General features: G+C 44.4%; 1 protein-coding gene across 2 annotated transcripts in view; it reads left to right on the top strand.

Moving 5' to 3' along the window:
* ube3c (ubiquitin protein ligase E3C) overlaps window positions 1-21,240 on the top strand; it is a 44,403-nt gene that overhangs the window by 12,192 nt on the left and 10,971 nt on the right. For both annotated transcript variants that reach the window (XM_046356238.1, XM_046356240.1), the window contains exons 14-19: window positions 1,110-1,336; window positions 3,725-3,829; window positions 4,350-4,437; window positions 5,947-6,044; window positions 6,685-6,817; window positions 11,806-12,053. In XM_046356238.1, the coding sequence (XP_046212194.1) occupies window positions 1,110-1,336; window positions 3,725-3,829; window positions 4,350-4,437; window positions 5,947-6,044; window positions 6,685-6,817; window positions 11,806-12,053 (899 nt within the window). The remainder of the gene's footprint in view (window positions 1-1,109; window positions 1,337-3,724; window positions 3,830-4,349; window positions 4,438-5,946; window positions 6,045-6,684; window positions 6,818-11,805; window positions 12,054-21,240) is intronic.

Consider the following 21,240-nt stretch of genomic DNA (forward strand, 5'->3'; position numbering starts at 1 on the left):
AACTTCAGCACATCTACACATTTCGTCATAGGGCAGAGTGAAGAACTTCAGCACATCTACACATTTCGTCATAGGGCGGAGTGAAGAACTTCAGCACATCTACACATTTCGTCATAGGGCAGAGTGAAAAACTTCAGAACGTCTACACATTTCGTCATAGGGCAGAGTGAAAAACTTCAGAACATCTACACATTTTGCCATGTTTTTATGCTATCTCAGTGACTCAAACATTATAACAAAATCAATGGGAGCCTTATGCTATGAATTATTTAAAACGTATTCTCCTGACTGTCTACTTTTTATTCTGGTGATTGTTTGGCCAGTTCTGAAAGATTATCTTGTTAAAACATAAAAACAGCTCCATTATCTTTGCTACATACTTTATATCTGGTTTTAATCGTTTAGGGTTTACTCTGAAAACATTTAAAAATCCCCCCAAATTATCATATTTTTGGAAGTGGTGGCAACAATTTACCAGTGGCGCCGCGCCGCTGCTAAATTAATATAGAGGAAACGCTGCTTCCTCCAAACACTGGTCTCCAGGTGGCATCCCAAATGGCAACTGATTCCCTATGCACTACTTCTGACCAGGGTATGTAGGGTGCCATTAAGGACGCAAACCAAGTCTCAAAATCACCTGCCTCTTGTTTTGAATCGGTGTGAAGCTGACATTTTGTTTTACTTTGAATTGAAATGCTTCTAGAAACAAACCTATATGTATCCAGATGGATAGTTTCACACATTCTTTACACTACACTGCACAACATCCTTCACCTTGCTTGATATTCAGTGGGGAAGATATGTAGGGCGATATTTTCTCCTCGCAAAGACAGCTATGCTGGCAACCTTCTGAATAACATGAGCTCTGATACAGTACCTCACGACTGCGTTGCGTGTGGCATGTGTATCACGTTGTTTACTAAATCCCTGGTTTAACTAGAGATCTTCCTCACGGAAATTGTCAAAGAAAAGTGTAAATCGCGCTGCAAAATGATCATTTCGCTTACAGTGCAGGTGTCTTGGCGATAGGAAAATGTTGCCTTGTACTGTGTTCAATGGCTGAGTAACATTGAACAACCGTCCATTCCTTCTGTCCACCCCCTTCTCAGGCCACAGCAATACCACCATGATGCCGTTCACATTGTCCGAGCTGGTGAACCTGTCTCAGTTGCTGAGGGACGCGTGTCTGGGCATCATCAAGCTGGCCTACCCCGAGACCAAGACGGAGCACCGCGAGGAGTACATGGCCGCCTTCCGCAGCGTGGGGGTCAAAACCAACACAGAGGTGCAGCAGCGCATCCAGGCCGAGCAGAAACGCTGGGTTCAGCTCTTCAAGGTGATTACCCCCCCAGCACCTATCGCCCTAGCATGACAATGGCCTCAAATCTGATTCAAAGCATGTAGAAACTGTGAGTGTGGCTTTAGTGTGTAACACCGGCACAACTCTAGTCTGCATGTCCGGAGTTCTGCCTCTCCTCCCTTCTCAGTCTCCCCTTTTATATCCAACTGTCTAAATATATACCAAATAAGGAAAATGGGATTCCATTCTAAAAAAAACAAAATGCTTCCCGAGTCCCAACTGGCGTCTGTCCTCACTCTGGGGCACCTGTGGCAGATTTTGAAAATGGTTGCATGTTGTATGTATCTTTTAAAGGGTCTTCTTTGACTTCTGTTGCTCTCATAGCAAACATAATTGTAAATAACAAAAATGTGTTTATCAGCAACCATTGAAACCCAAATTGGGTCAGTTAGGAGAAAACGAGTATGCGTGGCTAGACTTGGCTGAGTGAGGACGTTCATTGGCTGTTTACTGAAAGGAAATGAGGCAGATGACAACATTAGGTTAATTATTTCTCTCTCCCTCGCTCACTCACTCACTCTCACTCTCGTCCTTGCCCCCCTCTATCCTTCTCCTCTCCCACTTACTTTCCCTGCAACAGTAATTAAGCGACTCTGGCTGCGAGTCTGAGAGAGGGACTCGAAAATGAGCACTTTCTTTCAGCAGAGGTGGTGGCGGTGTACGAATGCGGCAAGAATTTCATAACAGTTCAAGGCGAGCAAACACCTCCCGTCAGCTAAAACGACCCATTAAAGAAGTGGGAGAGCAGTGGAAATGCATTTTCCAAATTGAACGGGGGGGGGGTCTGGATTTACAGTCGCTTTAACGCCCGCTGACCCCTTAACACGCTAATGTTTGGTTCGAGTCATCAGCCGTCCTTCGCCCATCTTTTATCACCCCCATTGTCGAGCTATCTATTTAATTGAAAGAAGTTAATTGAATGAAAATGATCAACTAAGCTTATATTAATATTGCTAATGGAACTTCTCTTCTTGGCCATGTTTGGAGAGAGATGTCACCGCAGAGTTTGGGAAAGCCCATTAAGTCGTGCACTTAACCCGATGTGCTAATTAAGGAATGCTTATTCATTCCTCAGAGTCGGGGGGTAAGTCTCTCTCCTAACCCATCGCCGGCGGCGCGAACATCGTTTTGCACTCCCCGTTATTACCGAGAATACCGACTCTGGTCGTCGCTGATGACGGCCCGAGATTGATTGCGTCCTGTATGGAAAAACGCTGTGCGTTTAAAAAAAACCCTTCCATTCAAACGATGTTGCCTGATTATTGTATTGAAGATTGTTTCAGGGTAATTATGTGTCTGAATACTCCCAGCTAGTGCCGGTAATGACTGTGGAATAAGATTTTGGAAATGATCAATATAGATGTGACAAGTTCAGTCGCTACAGTGGAGTCTTCTCTCCGCTAATCATCTGAACTCCACAAATATGACCTACACAGCTGACGAAAGTGATGATCAACTTCTATCTAACACTCCTATCCAAAGGCTGCACAGAGTAAGACATGGGATGGGATGCAAAATGGCATGTTTTTCACTGGACCGGACTGGACGGTACAAAAAAATGATTAGGACAGTACAAGACAGACCATATTTTTGTTATTAACAAGGACAGGAATGAATATTCACTCTTGTTTCACCCTCTACTGCACAGTAAGACAATGGCTATCGCAACAAGTCTCAACCCTGACCCTATCTCACAGAACAACGCGGAGTTGCCACAGTTTATCAAGGGCCCTCCGTCCCGCGGCTGATGTCAGCAGACTGGACAGACTAGCCCATAATTAACCCTGGTGCTGGATGTGGAGGGACGACCCCCCCCCCCCCACCATTTCTCTTTTATACTATCGTTAAATACCACTCTAATGGCTCAGCTCGCAAATTGCTTTTTTAAGAGGAAGCATCTTATTGTCGAGCCTCCACCCAAATAAATTTGTTTGTTAACAAATGAAAGGATGTATGCTTTAAAATGACGTCCGTATATCACGTATCTTTAACTTTTTGTACTTTTAAGTCATTTAAGCAGACGCTCTAATCCAGAACGACATAAAGTAGTGAGTGCATACATTTTTCGTACTGCTCCCCCATGGGGAATCGAACCCACAACCCTGGCGTTGCAAGTACCATGCTCCACTGACCGAGCCACACAGGACCTGAAAATGACATGGTTAAATTGACATCTTTATCACTTGTGTGGCGTTTGGTGTCATGCAATTTGTTTCACCATGACTTACGTATTACAGCCGAAACCGTTTAAGCAATTTTTAAAAATGAGTTTTTATATTCTACGAAGAGAGTGAGTGGCATGTTCTCTTGAGAGTCCAGTGTGTGACCTTTTATTTTGATTGTTTATTGTTCTGCGTTTCACAGGTGATCACTAACTTGGTGAAGATGGTGAAGGCTCGTGACATCAGACGTCCCTTCTGTCCGGCAGGTCATTGGCTCTCTGAAGAGGTCAACATCAGAGCAGATAAGGTAACCGTGGGTAACCGTGCTCTCAGCCCTTAGATTGTTACCCTTAATGAGGTTATCAGGCAAATCATTCATCTGGTTTACTCAATAACGCTTCATTTATCAATCCACCGTTATGACTGCATTACAGTGGTCAGGAACACAACTTCGAGCTCATGGCATTACATGTAATTATAATTGATAAACAACTTTGTGACATCTACGGCGGAGATGCATGCTATGTTTTCACAAACTGTGCCACTGACCTGCCTTTTGAGAAGTATCTGCGTAAATGTACATGGATACATTTACGATCACTTTATTGTCCATGTACATGGGGCATTAATTTTGTGAGGCCAGCATACAAAATACACTACAACAATACACCGTAATACATGCAATGCATACTGTAAATACTGGAGTGAGCATTAAACATAGTCCCTGTGGCATACTGTTAGGCCATTGTGTTAGACCCACGTTATTTCCTATGTAGGATGTTGTTAGCACAGGCACGCTGACTGGAGCCCTGCTCTTCCCTCTCCAGGTGACCCAGCTGTACGTCCCCTCGGCCAGACACGTGTGGAGGACGCGGAGGATGGGACGCATCGGGCCCCTGCAGTCCACACTGGATGGTACGACACAATATAGATCCCACAAGAAAAAGTAGTCCCAGTTAGGTTTGTTCACGATACCAGTATCACGATAACACGATTTTCCATGGCAAAAAAAAAAGGAAACAGGAAGCAGACTCTATGATACTTGGAACTAGTGTGACAACCCTAGTTCCAGCTATACGTGAACCGACCACTTATTGTCGTCACAGATTTTAGAAGTGCAATGGAACACCCTAGTTGCCGCACCATAATTGGGGTACAGGGAACACTGTGCCATCTCTGGTAAATGAAGCTCTTAGGTCAGCTCAGGTGTAATCTCAGGTATGTTATTTTCCTTCGAGTCACTCCCGATGCCTTAGCTAAGAGCCAGGGATGGCAATGGGCCGAGAGCGAGACAACCAAGATCATATGTTGTTTAATTTAGAGCTGCATCAAAGGGCCTCCGGCAGCGGGCAGGTGTGAAAACAAACGGATAACAATGCGTGTATGATCTGCCTAATGCCACTCCAGCCAGCCCCGATACAGGATCAATTAAATTAGCCTGAGAGTCCTGATGAGCTCAGACACATCTGGCTGTATGTTTGTCTTCCCTTTTTTCATTTCCTTAAATGGACAGGCCCTCGGGTGATGAATGGCTAACGTATTGACCACCCCCGGGCCATATTTCTCCTCACCGATGGAAACCTGATGGCCGAAATGCAGATAGGATTGACTAATTGAGCAGAATAATTGCGCTCGAACGGGGACAATGAAGGGGAAGGGGGGGGATGGTGGTTTAACTCTGCTGTTGTGGCAGTTTTGGGTTCTAAACGGTTACGAACGCCGAGTTGAATACAAAACAAACGTCTGCTTAATGGAAACGGCCAGTCAGGTGGACGGGCAGCTCACCGTTGAGTTAATTAAAAGTGTGTGTTAGTGAGAGAGGGGTTGAGGCAGGATTGAGCACTCTGACGGGCTGCCTGTAAACAGTCAGCTGGGTGGGGAGAGGGCCTAGCGGGTTAGCAGTTGGGGAGGGAGTAAGGTAGCAGGCAGGTAGGATGGGGGGGCTAACTGTGCAAAAATGGGTCTGGGTGTTATCTGGGTTTAACCTCTTCCATAAAGAAGTGTCTGGGTTTTCTGGGAGACTGCAGGGAAGGAGTTTGGGTTTAGGTTCTGGTAAAGGAACCCCTGGGCTCCGTGCAGGCTGGTTAAACATTTACCACACGGTGCTGTCTCAGCATCTATCCACACACTATGTCGTCATGGAAACGCTTCATGGCGCTGCATTGGGCATTTATAGATTGATGGATGGATGAATTAGAGCCGGATGGATAGATACCTAGATGGAGGATCAGATCGATGAATGGTAGGATAGTGTGGTTAGATGGGTTAATTGATGGAGGGATGGATAAATGAATAGATAAATAGATTAATGGGTAGAAGACAGACAGATTGACTGTTGTAGAGCAGTTTAAACATTGTTGTTGTACTGTATTTCTGTTGAAGAAGTTCCCTTACAGGACAAACACATGTTCTATTCTATTCTAGTGGGGATGGAGCCTCCACAGCTGTCTGTTTCTGAGGAGAGACACTTGGCCATCCTGACTGAGCTGCCCTTCGTCGTGCCCTTTGAGGAACGAGTCAAGGTACATCTCATCTCTGCATATCGCTCCATATAGATGCGTGCAAATATATTGGCACCCTTGCATGATTCACACTTTCTTCTAAAATAAGTTGAAAAGGAAAAAGCTTTTGGAGTTTTCACATGTATTTGTATGATTTACATCTGCAAAGGACCAAGAAGAATAACAAATAAATAATTAAATGGATGTAAAAAAAAAGAAAAGATGACCTGGACTAATTTATTCAAAATACGAATGAATTTGGTCGGAGGCGAAGATTCTCATTTACTGTGTAATTTCTCACCTGTGGTAAGTTGCCGGTGCCTACACGGTAAAAATAGCATTCAATCATTTTTTAGAAGAAAAAACAGAACATTCTGCTCCATTGCACTCCATTATAAAGTGCAAGGGTGCCAACATATTTGAAAGCGTATGTATACTTGTTAGAAAACCAAAACCCTTGTGTAATATGTAATATGTATGACTGATTATTTATTTTCACCTCAGTTAAATTAGTTTTAAATAAAATTGCCTTTTATTGTTGGACTATTTCTAATGGATGTAGTCGTGTAGTCAATAGAGGTCCTTTAATACCTGGCTGGCTGTAGGTAGTCTGTCATTAAAACTGCTTGCCATATTATCTCTGTCTGTCCCTGTGGCGAAGATCTTCCAGAGATTGATCTACGCGGACAAGCGGGACGTACAGGGAGACGGGCCGTTTCTGGACGGGATCATCGTCACCATCAGACGGAACTACATCTACGAGGACGCCTACGACAAGCTCTCCCCAGAAAACGGTACGTGGTTAGGCTGAGGAGGGATACGGCTCAATGAGGAGGGATACAGAGCCTTCGGAAAGTATTCAGACCCCTTGACTTTTTCCACATTTTGTTCGGTTACAGCCTTATTCTAAAATTGATTATCAATCTACACACAATGCCCCATAATAATAAAGCAAAAACAGGTTTTTAGAAATGTTTGCTAATTTATTAAGAATCCCAAATGTAAATGTCACATTTGCGTAAGTATTCAGACCCTTTACTCAGTACTTTGTTGAAGCACCTTTGGCAGCAATTACAGCCTTAAGTCTTCTTGGATATGACACTACAAGCTTGGCACACCTGTATTTGGGGAGTTTCTTCCATTCTTCTCTGCAGATCCTCTCAAGCTCTGTCAAGTTGGATGGGGAGCGTTGCTGCACAGCTATTATCAGGTCTCTCCAGAGATGTTAGATCGGGTTCAAGTCCGGAGTCTGACTGAGCCACTCAATGACATTCAAAATCCCGAAGCCACTGTTTTCATCAAGGATCTCTGCATCTTTGCCTTGATTCTGACTAGTCTCGCAGTCCCTGCCGCTGAAAAACATCTCCACAGCATGATGCTGCCACCACCATGCTTCACCAAAGGGATGGTGCAAGGTTTCCTCCAGATGTGACTCTTGGCATTCAGGCCAAAGAGTTGAATCTTCATTTCATCAGATCATAACATCTTGTTTCTCATGTTCAGAGTCTTTAGGAGCCTTTTGGCAAACTCCCAAGTGAGCTGTCATGTGCCTTTTACAGAGAAGTGGCTTCCGTCTGGCCACTCTAGCATAAAGGCCTGATTGGTAGAGTGCTGCAGAGATGGTTGTCCTTCTGGAGGGTGCTCCCATCTCCACAGAGGAACTCTAGAGCTCTGTCAGAGTGACCATCGGGATCTTGGTCACCTCCCTGACCAAGGCCCTTCTCCCCGGATTACTCAGTTTGGCTGGGCGGACAGCTCTAGGAAGAGTCTTGGTGGTTCATAACCTCTTCCGTTTAAGAATGATGGAGGCCACTGTGTTCTTGAGGACCTTATTTGCTGCAGAAATGTTTTAGTACCCTTCCCCAGATCTATGCCTCGACACAATCCTGTCTTGGGAACTCTAAGGACAATTCCTTTGACCTCATGGCTTGGTTTTTGCTCTGACAGGCACTGTCAACTTGGGGACCTTATATAGACAAGTGTGTGTCCTTCCAAATCATGACCAATCAATTGAATGTGGACTCCAAGTTGTAGAAACATCTCAAGGATGATCAATGGAAACACCTGAGCTCAATTTCAAATCTCATAGCAAAGGGTTTGAATACTTTTGTAAATAAGGTATTTGTTTTTTTATTTGTATTAAATTTGAAAAATTGCCTAAAAAAAATATTTTTGCTTTGTCATTATGGGTTATTGTGTGTAGATTGCTGAGGATTTATATTTATTTAATACATTTTAGAATAAGGCTGTCACGTAACAAAATGTGGAAAAGGCGAAAAGGAGATATTATTGAGACGCAGCCCAAGACTGTATTTGTCTTCTGTTTGCGGTCCATAAAAATCCAGATATTCTAGCCGAGGTTGCAGATCCCATTAGAAATGAAGGTTAGCTTTCCCATCGGTCTCTGAAGTATTGGATTTCACTAAAGCATAATTGTGATCGTGGTTATTCTAATGGCTCGCATAAAAGCGGGGAAATCAATTATTTTAAGTCACCTCTTTTTGTGTTTGAATTTCGAAGAGCACTTTTGTTGGGTCACGTGATTAAAAACTGTAGTAGTAGGTGGCCCTGCCTTCGAGGGGCTGGAAAGGTGATCTATATCATTCATGTGTCTTTATAAGTTATAGCTGCTCTGATTTATCACCGTACATTCATTATTCTGAAACGTGACCTCTTTCATACGGTTTGATTTGATTATTCCTCAGGTCAAAGAAATCATGCCTCTTGACATGTGGAAATGGGGAGAAATATAAACCCTAAAATAGATACACTATATATACAAAAGTATGTGGACACCCCTTCAATAGAGTGGATTTGGCTATTTCAGCCACACCCGTTGCTGACAGGTGTATAAAATCGAGCACACAGCCATGCAATCTCCATTGACAAACATTGGCTTTCAGCGTGCAGTCCAACGGACAAATCTGGGTTTGGAGAATGCCAGGAGAACGCTACCCCAATGCATAGTGCCAACTCTAAAGTTTGTTGGAGGTAGAATAATGGTCTGGGGCTGTTTTTCATGGTTCGGGCTAGGCCCCTTAGTTCCATTGATGGGAAATCTTACCGCTACAGCATACAATGTCATTCTAGACAATTCTGTGCTTCCAACTTTGTGGCAACAGTTTGGGGAAGGCCCTTTCCTGTTTCAGCATGACAATACCTGTAACGGTGGTCGTTGGTGGAAGAAGGAGAGGACCAAGGTGCAGCGTGGTACGTGTTCATGATCTTTTAATTACACTGAACACTAGAACAAAAATAACAAAACGGAATAAACTAAACAGTCCTGTCTGGTACCGAGACAGAGACAGAAAACAAAGTATGGTTCTCAATCAGAGACAACGATTGACAGCTGCCTCTGATTGGTAACCATACCAGGCCAAACGAATAGAAATACAAACATAGAACAAAACGTAGAATGCCCACCCCAACTCACACCTTGACCAACCTAAAATAGAGACATAAAAAAAGGAACTAAGGTCAGGACGTGACGGTACCCCCCCCAAAGTTAAACCCATAGGGAAGGGTCTGGGTGGGCATCTGTCCGCGGTGGCGGCTCTGGCGTGGGACTTGGACCCCACTCCACCTTAGTCTGGGCCCACTTAGGTGGCACGTTTGGAGCGGCGACCCTCGCTGCCGACCCCAGACTGGGGACCCTTTCAGTGGGCCCCGAATAGACGGGAGACTCTGGCGGCTCCTGACTGACGGGCGGCTCTGGCGGCTCCTGACTGACGGGCGGCTCTGGCGGCTCCTGACTGACGGGCGGCTCTGGCGGCTCCTGACTGACGGGCGGCTCCTGACTGGCGGCAGAACCTGGAGGGAGGAGATGGAGAGACAGCCTGGTCCTCGGAGGAGGCACAGGATAGACCGGGCCGTGGAGGCGCACTGGAGGTCTCGAACTAAGGGCCTGCACAACCCGTCCTGGCTGGATGGTGACTTTGGCCCTGCACGTGCGGGGCGCAGGCACAGGCACAGGACGCATTGGGCTGTGCAAATGCACTGGAGACAGTGCGCAGAGCTGGCGCAGGATAACCCAGGCTGAGGAGACCCACTGGAGACTAGATGCGCTGAGCCGGCTTCATCCCTCCTGGCTTGATGCTCACTCTAGACCGGCCGATTCGAGGAGCTGCGAAGTAATGTACCGGGCTGTGAACGTGCACCGGAGACACCGTGCGCTCCACCGCATAGCCCGGTGCCTAGACCAGTACGACGCCCTACCCGGTAAGCACGGGGAGTTGGCTCAGGTCTCCTACCTGACTCCTTACCACGCTGTTTGGTCCTTTGGTGGTGGGTAGTTCTGTAACGGTTATCGTTGGTGGAAGAAGGAGAGGACCAAGGTGCAGCGTGGTACGTGTTCATGATCTTTTAATTATACTGAACACTAGAACAAAATAACAAAACGGAACAAACGAAACAGTCCTGTCTGGTACAGAGACAGAGACAGAAAACAACTACCCACAACTCAAGGGCGAAACCAGACTGCCTAAGTATGGTTCTCAATCAGAGACAACGATTGACAGCTGCCTCTGATTGGGAACCATAACCAGGCCAAACACATAGAAATACAAACATAGAACAAAACATAGAATGCCCACCCCAACTTCTTGACACTGCTCACTTAAACCGTAAGCCAGCCGCACCGTTGTGTTGGAGGAAACACCGTCCAGCTGTCAACCGAAGTCAACTTACAGTTGCTAGAGCGCGATGGGACAAGGAAATCCCGGCCGTGCCGAACCCTCCCCTAACCCAGACGACGGGAGACCCATGTGTGCCACCTCGTGGATTTCCCGCTCACTGCCGGTTGTGACACAGCATGGGATTGAACCCAGGTCTGTAGTGACTCCTCAAGCACTGCAATGCAGTGCCTTAGAAAGCTGCGCCACAGGAGGCCCTTTTTGCCCTAGGTGTGGAAGAACTTTACTGACCTGCATAGAGCCCTGACCTCAACCCCATCCAACACCTTTGGGATGAATTTGAACGCCGCCTGCAAGCCAGGCCTAATCGCCCCAACATCAGTGCCCGACCTCACTAGAGTGGAGAAGAGTGGAGGCTGTTATAGCAGCAAAGTGGTGACCAACTCCATATTAATTGCCATGATTTTGGAATGAGATGTTAGCAGGTGTTTACATACTTTTGGTAATGTCGTGTATTTTCCCTATTCCTACACATAATGTAGATTTTTTAAAATTGTAAATTACATTTGAATTATTACATGCATGTACACTGAGTGTACAAAACATTAAGAACACCTTCCTAATATTGAGTTGCAGCCCTTTTGATCTCAGAATAGCCTCAATTCGTTGGGGCATTGACTCTACAAGGTGTTAAGCGTTCCACAGCGATGCTGGTCCATGTTGAATCCAGTGCTTCCCACAGTTGTCAAGTTGTCTGGATGTCCTTTGGGTGCTGGACCATTCTGGATACACACAGGAAACTGTTGAGCGTGAAAAACCCAGCAGCGTTGCAGTTCTTGACATACTCAAACCGATGCGCATGGCACCTACTACCATACCCCGTTCAAAGGCACTTAAATGTTCTGTCTTGCCCATTCACCCTCTGAATGGCACACATACATAATCCATGTCTCGATTGGCTGTAGGCTTAAAAATAATTTAATCTGTCTCCTCCCCTTCATCTACAATAATTGTAGTGGATTTAATAGAGGACATCAATAAGGGATCATAACTTTCACCTGGATTCACCTGGGCTGTCTTTGTCTTGTTTTATACACTCAGTGTATATTTTCTCTAATAAATTGATTTCCCTTCGTGTCCCGTGTACCCAGAGCCGGACCTGAAGAAACGTGTCCGGGTGCACCTACTCAACGCCCACGGTCTGGACGAGGCGGGCATCGACGGTGGAGGCATCTTCCGCGAGTTCCTCAACGAGCTGCTCAAGTCGGGCTTCAACCCCAACCAGGGCTTTTTCAAGACCACCAACGAGGGCCTGCTTTATCCTAGCCCCACCGCCCAGATGCTCGTGGGGGACTCCTTCGCCAGACACTACTACTTTCTGGGACGGATACTGGGGAAGGTAAAGTTTTAAATAGAAACATTTTATTGTGCATTTTTATATAATAGAGGAGAGACGACAGAGGAAAGATAGATATATAGTGTGTCACAAAGGCAGTGGGTTGGATTCAAACCCACACCGACACGGGGAAAACGTGCGGTAGCCGGGCGCCACTGACCACTGGACCACCCAGGCCCACGGGAGAGCTGTCTTAGCTGACAGACAGACCGCTCTGATTCCAGGTCTCTGTTAAAGTCAACAGAAATCAATGTGTGTGATCAGTGTTCTTGTGTAGCCAATACAGTGTAGAGTGGGGACAATATCAATTAGAGGTCGACCGATTAATTGGAATGGCCGATTTAATTAGGGGTGATTTCAAGTTTTCTTAACAATCGGAAATTAGTATTTTTGCACACCGATTTTGCCGTTCTTTTTTTTTTTTACACCTTTTATTTAACTAAGCAAGTCAGTTAAGAACACATTCTTATTTTCAATGACGGCCTAGGAACAGTGGGTTAACTGCCTTGTTCAGGGGCAGAATGACAGATTTTTACCTTGTCAGCTCGGGGGGATTCAATCTTGCAACCTTACAGTTAGTCCAACGCTCTAACCACCTGCCTCTCATTGCACTCCACGAGGAGCCTGCCTGTTACGCGAATGCAGAAGAAGCAAAGGTAAGTTGCTAGCTAGCATTAAACTTATAAAAAACAATCAATCAATCATAATCACTAGTTAACTACACATGGTTGATGATATTACTAGTTTATCTAGCGTGTCCTGCGTATAATCGATCCAACGCTTGGGGAAGATTTAACAAATGCGCATTTGCGAAAAAAGCCCAATCGTTGCACGACTGTACCTAACCATAAACACCAATGCCTTTCTTAAAATCAATACACAGAAGTATATATTTTTAAACCTGCATATTTAGCTAAAAGAAATCCAGGTTATCAGGCATTATTAACCAGGTGAAATTGTGTCACTTCTCTTGCGTTCATTGCACGCAGAGTCAGGGTATATGCAACAGTTTGGGCAGCCTGGCTCATTGCGAACTAATTTGCCAGAATTTTACATAATTATTACATAACATTGAAGGTTGTACAATGTAACAGGAATATTTAGACTTAGGGATGCCACCCGTTAGATAAAATACAGAACGGTTCCATATTTCACTGAAATAATAAACGTTTTGTTTTTAAAAATGATAGTTTCCGGATTCGACCATATTAATGACCAAAGGCTCTTATTTCTGTGTGTTATTATGTTATAACTAAGTCTATGATTTGATAGAGCAGTCTGACTGAGCGATGGTAGGCAGCAGCAGGCTCGTAAGCATTCATTCAAACAGCACTTTCGTGCGTTTTGCCAGCAGCTCTTCGCAAGCACAGCTCTGTTTATGACTTTATGACTTCAAGCCTATCAGCCTATTGGCTGGTGTAACCGATGTGAAATGGCTAGCTAGTTAGCGGGGTGCGCGCTAATAGCGTTTCAAATGTCACTCGCTCTGAGACTTGGAGTAGTTATTCCCCTTGCTATGCATGGGTAATGCTGCTTCGAGTGTGGCTGTTGTAGATGTGTTCCTGGTTCGAGCGCAGGTAGGAGCGAGGAGAGGGATGAAAGCTATACTGTTACACTGACAATACTAAAATGCCTATAAGAACATCCAATAGTCAAAGGTATATGAAATACAAATGGTTTCGAGCGAAATAATCCTATAATTACTATATTAACTACAACCTAAAACCTCTTACCTTGGAATATTGAAGTCTCATGTCAAAAGGAACCACCAACTTTCATATGTTCTCATGTTCGGTGCAAGGAACTCAAACATTAGCTTTTTTACATGGCACATATTGCACTTTTGCGTCTCCAACACTTTGTTTTTGCATTATTTAAACCAAATTGAACATGTTTCATTATTTATTTGAGGCTAAATAGATTTTTATTGATGTATTATATTAAGTTAAAATAAGTGTTCATTCAGTATTGTTGTAATTGTCAATATTACAAATAAATAAATACAAATTTGGCCCGATTTAATTGGTATCAGCTTTATTTTATTCCTCCAATAATCAGTATCGGTATCGGCATTGAAAAATCATCATAGACAATGGAAGAATGGGATGTGTTGCTAAAAACCTTGCAGCAAGAACTGACCAATTGAAAGCTGCAGTATGTAACTTTTTGGGGCGACCCGACCAGATTCACATAGAAATGTGTGTTATGGAAATGTGATTCTCATTGAAAGCATTTACTAAGAAGCGGTAGATCTGTTCTTTGTGCGCTATTTCTAAGCTTCCCGTTCTTGGGTTCCGTTTTTTGCATCTTTCGGTTTTGTACACCAGTTCAAACAGCTGAAAATACAATATTTTTGGTTATGGTAAAGATATTCCACAGCTGTTTGGATGGTACAATGATTCTCTACACTATACTTGCATGTTTTGTCACATAAACTGAAATTAAGCAAACTATTTTAATTTTAGCATCCAGGAAATGGCGGAGTGATTTCTGCATAGTGCACCTTTTAATAATTAAAAAGCTCCCAAGGGTGTAGTGATTAAGCAATACAAGGTGTTTGTGTGCATATCTGTATGTTGGCTCCAAATGATCACCAGGTGTCTTTAAGCATTAACTGAAACAACAAGCACCTCCTAATGTGGTAATTAGATGGAAAACCAACCAATGTGTGAGGAACATCTAATTAGTTAATGAGATGTGAAATGTAGTCAGCAGCACTGTGCTCCGCTACCTCTTGCAGGGGGTTTTGCCATGCCCCCTGGTGTTCCCTCTGAGGGTCACACTGTGCCCCACACACCAGTAGGTCATCTGGGAGTCAATCCACCCTATGTCATTGAATAATAGAGGTACAGTACAGAGATGAGGCTGATTCATTATAAGATCTAATGGCTGCTAGTATTTTAACTTGACTGCATATCAAACAACTGTGTTCATTGTCCTTGATTTTGTGTTCGATGTCCAAGAAAGTGACAATTTTGAATGAAATAAGACAGAACTTGGACCCGAGTCTTGTACAAAGCATAGTTTGGTTCATTAGTCCTATGCGTAATCTATTGAAGGCATTGTTTTCCCTGCCCCCTCCTCCCCCTTTGACCGCACTATTTATTATAGCCGAATGTTTTTAAATCTTATTTAATGCATGTGCCGGCAGATTGTTTATCGAGATTGTGTGTGTGTGTGTGTGTGTGTGTGTGTGTGTGTGTGTGTGTGTGTGTGTGTGTGTGTGTGTGTGTGTGTGTGTGTGTGTGTGTGTCTGGGAGGGGTCATCTCATTCTCAACGGGAGAAGAATTACCTCATGACAACCAACCGCCTCTCAATTAGGCATTCCATTAGCCTATGATTCCTGCCTCGTTGTTTGTGTAGCGATTGCATTTGGCCGGGCGCTAAATCAGTGCTAGCCCCCCGCCGACAGGGACATAAATAAGCGGTCAAAGAATGTGGTAATAGCATTTTGATCTGTTTTACAGTCCGGAGCGTCTAAAGTTCTCTCTCTCTCTCTCTCTCTCTCTCTCTCTCTCTCTCTCTCTCTCTCTCTCTCTCTCTCTCTCTCTCTCTCTCTCTCTCATGTCTCTCTCTCTGTCTCTCTCTGTCTCTCTCTGTCTCTCTGTCTGTCTGTCTGTCTGTCTCTCTCTCTCTCTCTCTCTCTCTCTCTCTCTCTCTCTCTCTCTCTCTCTCTCTCTGTCTCTGTCTCTGTCTCTGTCTCTGTCTCTCTCTCTCTCTCTCTCTCTCTCTCTCTCTCTCTCTGTCTCTCTCTGTGTCTCTCTCTGTGTCTCTCTCTCTCTGTGCTCTTGCTCTCTCTCTCTTTGCATGATGGTCCAGTCCACTCATCAGGGCGCCATAACTCCTCCTGGGCGTTGTCCCAAATGGCACTTTATTCCCTATATATCGTGCACTACTTATTAAAAGTAGTGCACCACAGAGGGAATTAGGGTGCCATTTGGGACGTGACCCCTGGTGTCTCCACGTTTCCCATCCCCACGGTGAGAAATGGCTAGTCAGCTGATAGAAACGCGCTCTGCTCCCCCTTCCCGATCACTACAGCTAATGGCTCAGGCAATTAAGGCAGGGGAAATTAATTTGAATTTGACTTTCAATTAACCCTACCTTAAGTTCCCTTTTTTTCCTTCTCCATAAATACGACGTGTGAGTGCTCGTTTGAGTGGTGTATTGATATTTGTTTAGTGCCGTTATTACCTGCGCCCGGGTGGGGGGGGGGGGGGGCGTTATAGATTAGGATTGCATCACTGCTGCGTGGAGAGATGCGCGGTACACACACTAAGACCTATGGGACACAGGAGATTAATATAGTTCAATAATGACCTCCCGGCCTGCCATTGTCGTAGAGGTAATGTATTAACATCAGTAGTGGGCCAGTCTGGGGTACTCACTGAAATGGGATTGGACATCACAATATGGGACGCCGATCATCCCTCTTCCTCACTTGTCCTCCCAACTGACACATATAAGATTTGACGCCACAAACGGAAACCACTTAACAACACGTGTGTATGATTTACATTTTTTACAGACCTCATTGGTATACAATTCCACTGAGCATAAATGCATATTGAATTCTCATAGTCTTCAGTATTATTATCTGTGCTCTCTAGCATCTAGAGTCCAAGGTTGCTGGTGTCTCTCACTGTTCTTACTAGTTTCTACAAGCCATTGGAGGTGACGGGCAGTGCTTGACTTGGACAGGCGCTCTGCTGAGCCGGGTACTGGCACCTCAAATGTTCTACTGCTTCAGTTCCTCTTGTGGATTATTAGCTCAAAGGTGTTGTGGAGCTCCTGCACCTGAACATAAACAGTACGGACACCTATTTCAGTCCAAGTCAAGCACTGATTAGGGGCAAATGTGTAATGTAATTATTCTTTTTTATCACCTCGAGTTAACTTCAAACCAAATAATTGTGTTGATTTGATCATGAAATAAAAAAAATGCACAGCTGCTAAAGTTAGGCTAGCTGTAGTTTGTAGTGACTGTTTAAAGAAAACAAAATGGATTACAGTTTCTTCTGACCCATAGACTACTTTCAGGGCGAAGGAACTGACGAACATCAAGTTGTAAAATACAGAACTTCCCCTTTTAAGCTGTTTTCGGTGCCTCTCTTCTTTGGGACAATTTTGTCGGGGTAGTAAAGAGAGAGGTCTCCTGATGCCAGTCTCACTGCCCCACATCACTGTCACCGTCCAGTCAAGATCCAGTAAACTTCAGTAGGACATGTGGAGCAACCCCCCCCCCTCGCTATGCCTCACCCATCTGGAACACCCACAGCATGCCTCTTCATGATAGTACAAAGCCCGGCATTAGCCCTGGCATAGCCTCCAAACTCTTTCAGCGGGTGGCTGAAGTTTTGTGTGTGTTTGTACCATCCACCCTCCCTCCCACTTCCCCAGTGCCTTTCCTCATTAATCTCCCCGGTCGGACTAAAAGTTCCCCTTTAGAGGTGCGTTGGGTTGCACCCCTGATTGATAGCGATGCGTTTGAAAGGCATTATATTTTTATTGATTCTTAATGTTGTAAATTAAGGAATTTATTTGGCAGCTAACAGAAGGCAACCTGCGATGTTGTTGGGCATTTATTCTCCCTGATGGCGCTGCGATCTGCTTTAATTGCGTTGCCACTGCACTCACTTATATTAAAAGGGGCTGGGCCATAATTAATCTGTTTTATCCCGAGTCATTTTGGCACAATTTCTGGCAATAAACACCCATAAATAAAGTGGCTGTAAAAAAAGAAAGAAAATGCCACAGGTTTTTTTTTTCTCCCTCCATATACTTAGTGCCACCTCTTCCCAGCACTGTGTTATTGTTATTGATAGGTTTCAAGTGGGTACGCAGCGCATATGGTCAAGGAATTCAGAAGGAGCCACCTGAGAAATGCTAAGTGGATTCATTTGCATTAAAAAAATCGAATGTGTTTAAAAGTTGCGCAATTAACCTGTGTTTAGAAAATAGACCCTGATTTATGCCTGCCTGTATGTTTAAGATGCATGCATTATGGAAATGGCCTAGATTTATAATCCATTTAGCTGATGTGGTCAGGGTTTTTAGTGCAATCATTTATAAGGACCTCTATATTTTAATGCCTGGAACGGGCTCTTTTTTTTAGGACTATTCCAGTACATTAGCTCCCGGTTTTATGAGTCACCTGCTCGGCCAAGGTTCTTAATGGCAGCCCAGGTCAAGGTGAGAATTGACATTTATAAAGTTTGAGGCAGGCAGATTTTAAGGCCGGTGTGTTTTAGACAGATTGTGTTCTTGTTTTGTGCTCTTGCACCGATGTGAACTGATTTACTGTCTTATCGCATCTTTATCTGATGTTCCGGTCAGTCTTTTAACCTCAGTTTTTAATTGCAAACAGCAAAGATGGCTCTCTCACCGATATCCATTGTTGTTATTGATTTGATTATTCTGTTCACTGTTCTGTTGAGGTTTTTTTATGCTAGTCTGATTTGTATGACTTTATCATTACCTATTTTTTTATCATAACACATAATACAGTGGGGCAAAAAAGTATTTAGTCAGCCACCAATTGTGCAAGTTCTCCCACTTAAAAAGATGAGAGGCCTGTAATTTTCATCATTGGTACACTTCAACTATGACAGACAAAATTAGAAAAAAAATCCAGAAAATCACATTGTAGGATTTTTAATGAATTTATTTGCAAATTATGGTGGAAAATAAGTATTTCGTCACCTACAAACAAGCAAGATTTCTGGCCCTCAGAGCATGCGCAGACCAGCTGGCTGGTGTGTTTACGGACATTTTCAATCAATCCCTATCCCAGTCTGTTGTTCCCACATGCTTCAAGAGGGCCACCATTGTTCCTGTTCCCAAGAAAGCTAAGGTAACTGAGCTAGCACTCACTTCCGTCATCATGAAGTGCTTTGAGAGACTAGTCAAGGACCATATCACCTCCACCCTACCTGACACCCTAGACCCACTCCAATTTGCTTACCGCCCTAATAGGTCCACAGACGATGCAATCTCAACCACACTGCACACTGCCCTAACCCATCTGGACAAGAGGAATACCTATGTGAGAATGCTGTTCATCGACTACAGCTCGGCATTTAACACCATAGTGCCCTCCAAGCTCGTCATCAAGCTCGAGACCCTGGGTCTCGACCCCGCCCTGTGCAATTGGGTACTGGACTTCCTGACGGGCCGCCCCCAGATGGTGAGGGTAGGCAACAACATCTCCACCCCACTGATCCTCAACACTGGGGCCCCACAAGGGTGCGTTCTGAGCCCTCTCCTGTACTCCCTGTTCACCCAGTTTTCGGACGAAGCCTCCCGGGTGGCGCAGTGGTTAAGGGCGCTGTACTGCAGTGCCAGCTGTGCCATCAGAGTCCCTGGGTTCGCGCCCAGGCTCTGTCGTAAACGGCCGCGACCGGGAGGTCTGTGGGGCGATGCACAATTGGCCTAGCGTCGTCCGGGTTAGGGAGGGCTTGGTCGGTAGGGATGTCCTTGTCTCATCGCGCACCAGCGACTCCTGTGGCGGGCCGGGCACAGTGCGCACTAACCAAGGTTGCCAGGTGCACGGTGTACCCTCCGACACATTGGTGCGGCTGGCTTCCGGGTTGGATGCGCACTGAAGCAGTATGGCTGGTTGGGTTGTGTATCGGAGGACGCATGACTTTCAACCTTCGTCTCTCCCGAGCCCGTACGGGAGTTGTAGCGATGAGACAAGATAGTAGCTACTACAACAATTGGATACCACGAAATTGGAGAGAAAAAAGGGGGTAAAATTTAAAAAATTGATGAGAAATGATGTAAAATATATCACTAGCCACTTTAAACAATGCTACCTAATATAATGTTTACATACCCTACATCATTCATCTCATATGTATACGTATATACTGTACTCTATATCATCAACTGCATCTTTATGTAATACATGTATCACTAGCCACTTTAACTATGCCACTTTGTTTACATACTCATCTCATATGTATATATTGTACTCGATACCATCTACTGTATCTTGCCCATGCCGCTCTGTACCATCACTCATTCATATATCTTTATGTACATATTCTTTATCCCCTTACACTTGTGTCATCTATAAGGTAGTAGTTTTGGAATTGTTAGCTAGATTACTTGTTGGTTAATACTGCATTGTCGGAACTAGAAGCACAAGCATTTCGCTACACTCGCATTAACATCTGCTAACCATGTGTATATGACAAATACATTTGATTTGATTTTGATTTGATTTGAAGACATCCTCCTCCCTCATGTGGTACCCTTCCTGCAGGCTCATCCTGACATGACCCTCCAGCATGACAATGCCACCAGCCACACTGCTTGTTCTGTGTGTGATTTCCTGCAAGACAGGAATGTCAGTATTCTGCCATGGCCAGCAAAGAGCCCAGATCTCAATCTCATTGAGCACGTCTGGGACCTGTTGGATCGGAGGGTGAGGGCTAGGGCCATTCCTCCCCAGAAATGTTGGAAACTTGCTGAAAATAAACACAGTTGACAATGAGAGGACATCTCTTTTTTTGCTGAGTTTATATTTATATATAGACTACTGTTCAAAAGTTTGGGGTCACTTAGAAATGTCCTTGTTTTTGAATGAAAAGCACATTTTTTGTCCATTAAAATAACATCAAATTGATCAGAAATACAATGTAGACATTGTTAATGTTTTAAATGACTATTGTAGCTGAATTTTGAATGATGATTTTGAATGGAATATCTACATAAGTGTACAGAGACCCATTATCAGCAACCAGCACTCCTGTGTTCCAATGGCACTTTGTGTTAGCTAATCCAAGTTTATCATTTTAAAAGGCGAATTGATCATTAGAAAACCCTTTTGCAATTATGTTAGCACAGCTGAAAACTGTTGTGCTGATTTAAAGAAGCAATAAAACTGGCCTTTAGACTAGTTGAGTATCTGGCGCATCAGCATTTGTGGGTTCGATTACAGACTCAAAATGGCCAGAAACAAAAAACTATATAAAGTATACTTCCAAAGTTGTGGCAAAATGGCTTAAGGACAACAAAGTCAAATTATTGGAGTGGCCATCACAAAGCCCTGACCTCAATCCTATAGAAAATCTGTGGGCAGAACTGAAAAAGCGTGTGCGAGCAAGGAGGCCTACAAACCTGACTCAGTTACACAAGCTCTGTCAGGAGGAATGGGCCACAATTCACCCAACTTATTGTGGG

The sequence above is a fragment of the Oncorhynchus gorbuscha genome, linkage group LG07, assembly GCF_021184085.1.
Source record: "Oncorhynchus gorbuscha isolate QuinsamMale2020 ecotype Even-year linkage group LG07, OgorEven_v1.0, whole genome shotgun sequence".
In the NCBI taxonomy this organism is placed as follows: Eukaryota; Metazoa; Chordata; class Actinopteri; order Salmoniformes; family Salmonidae; genus Oncorhynchus; species Oncorhynchus gorbuscha.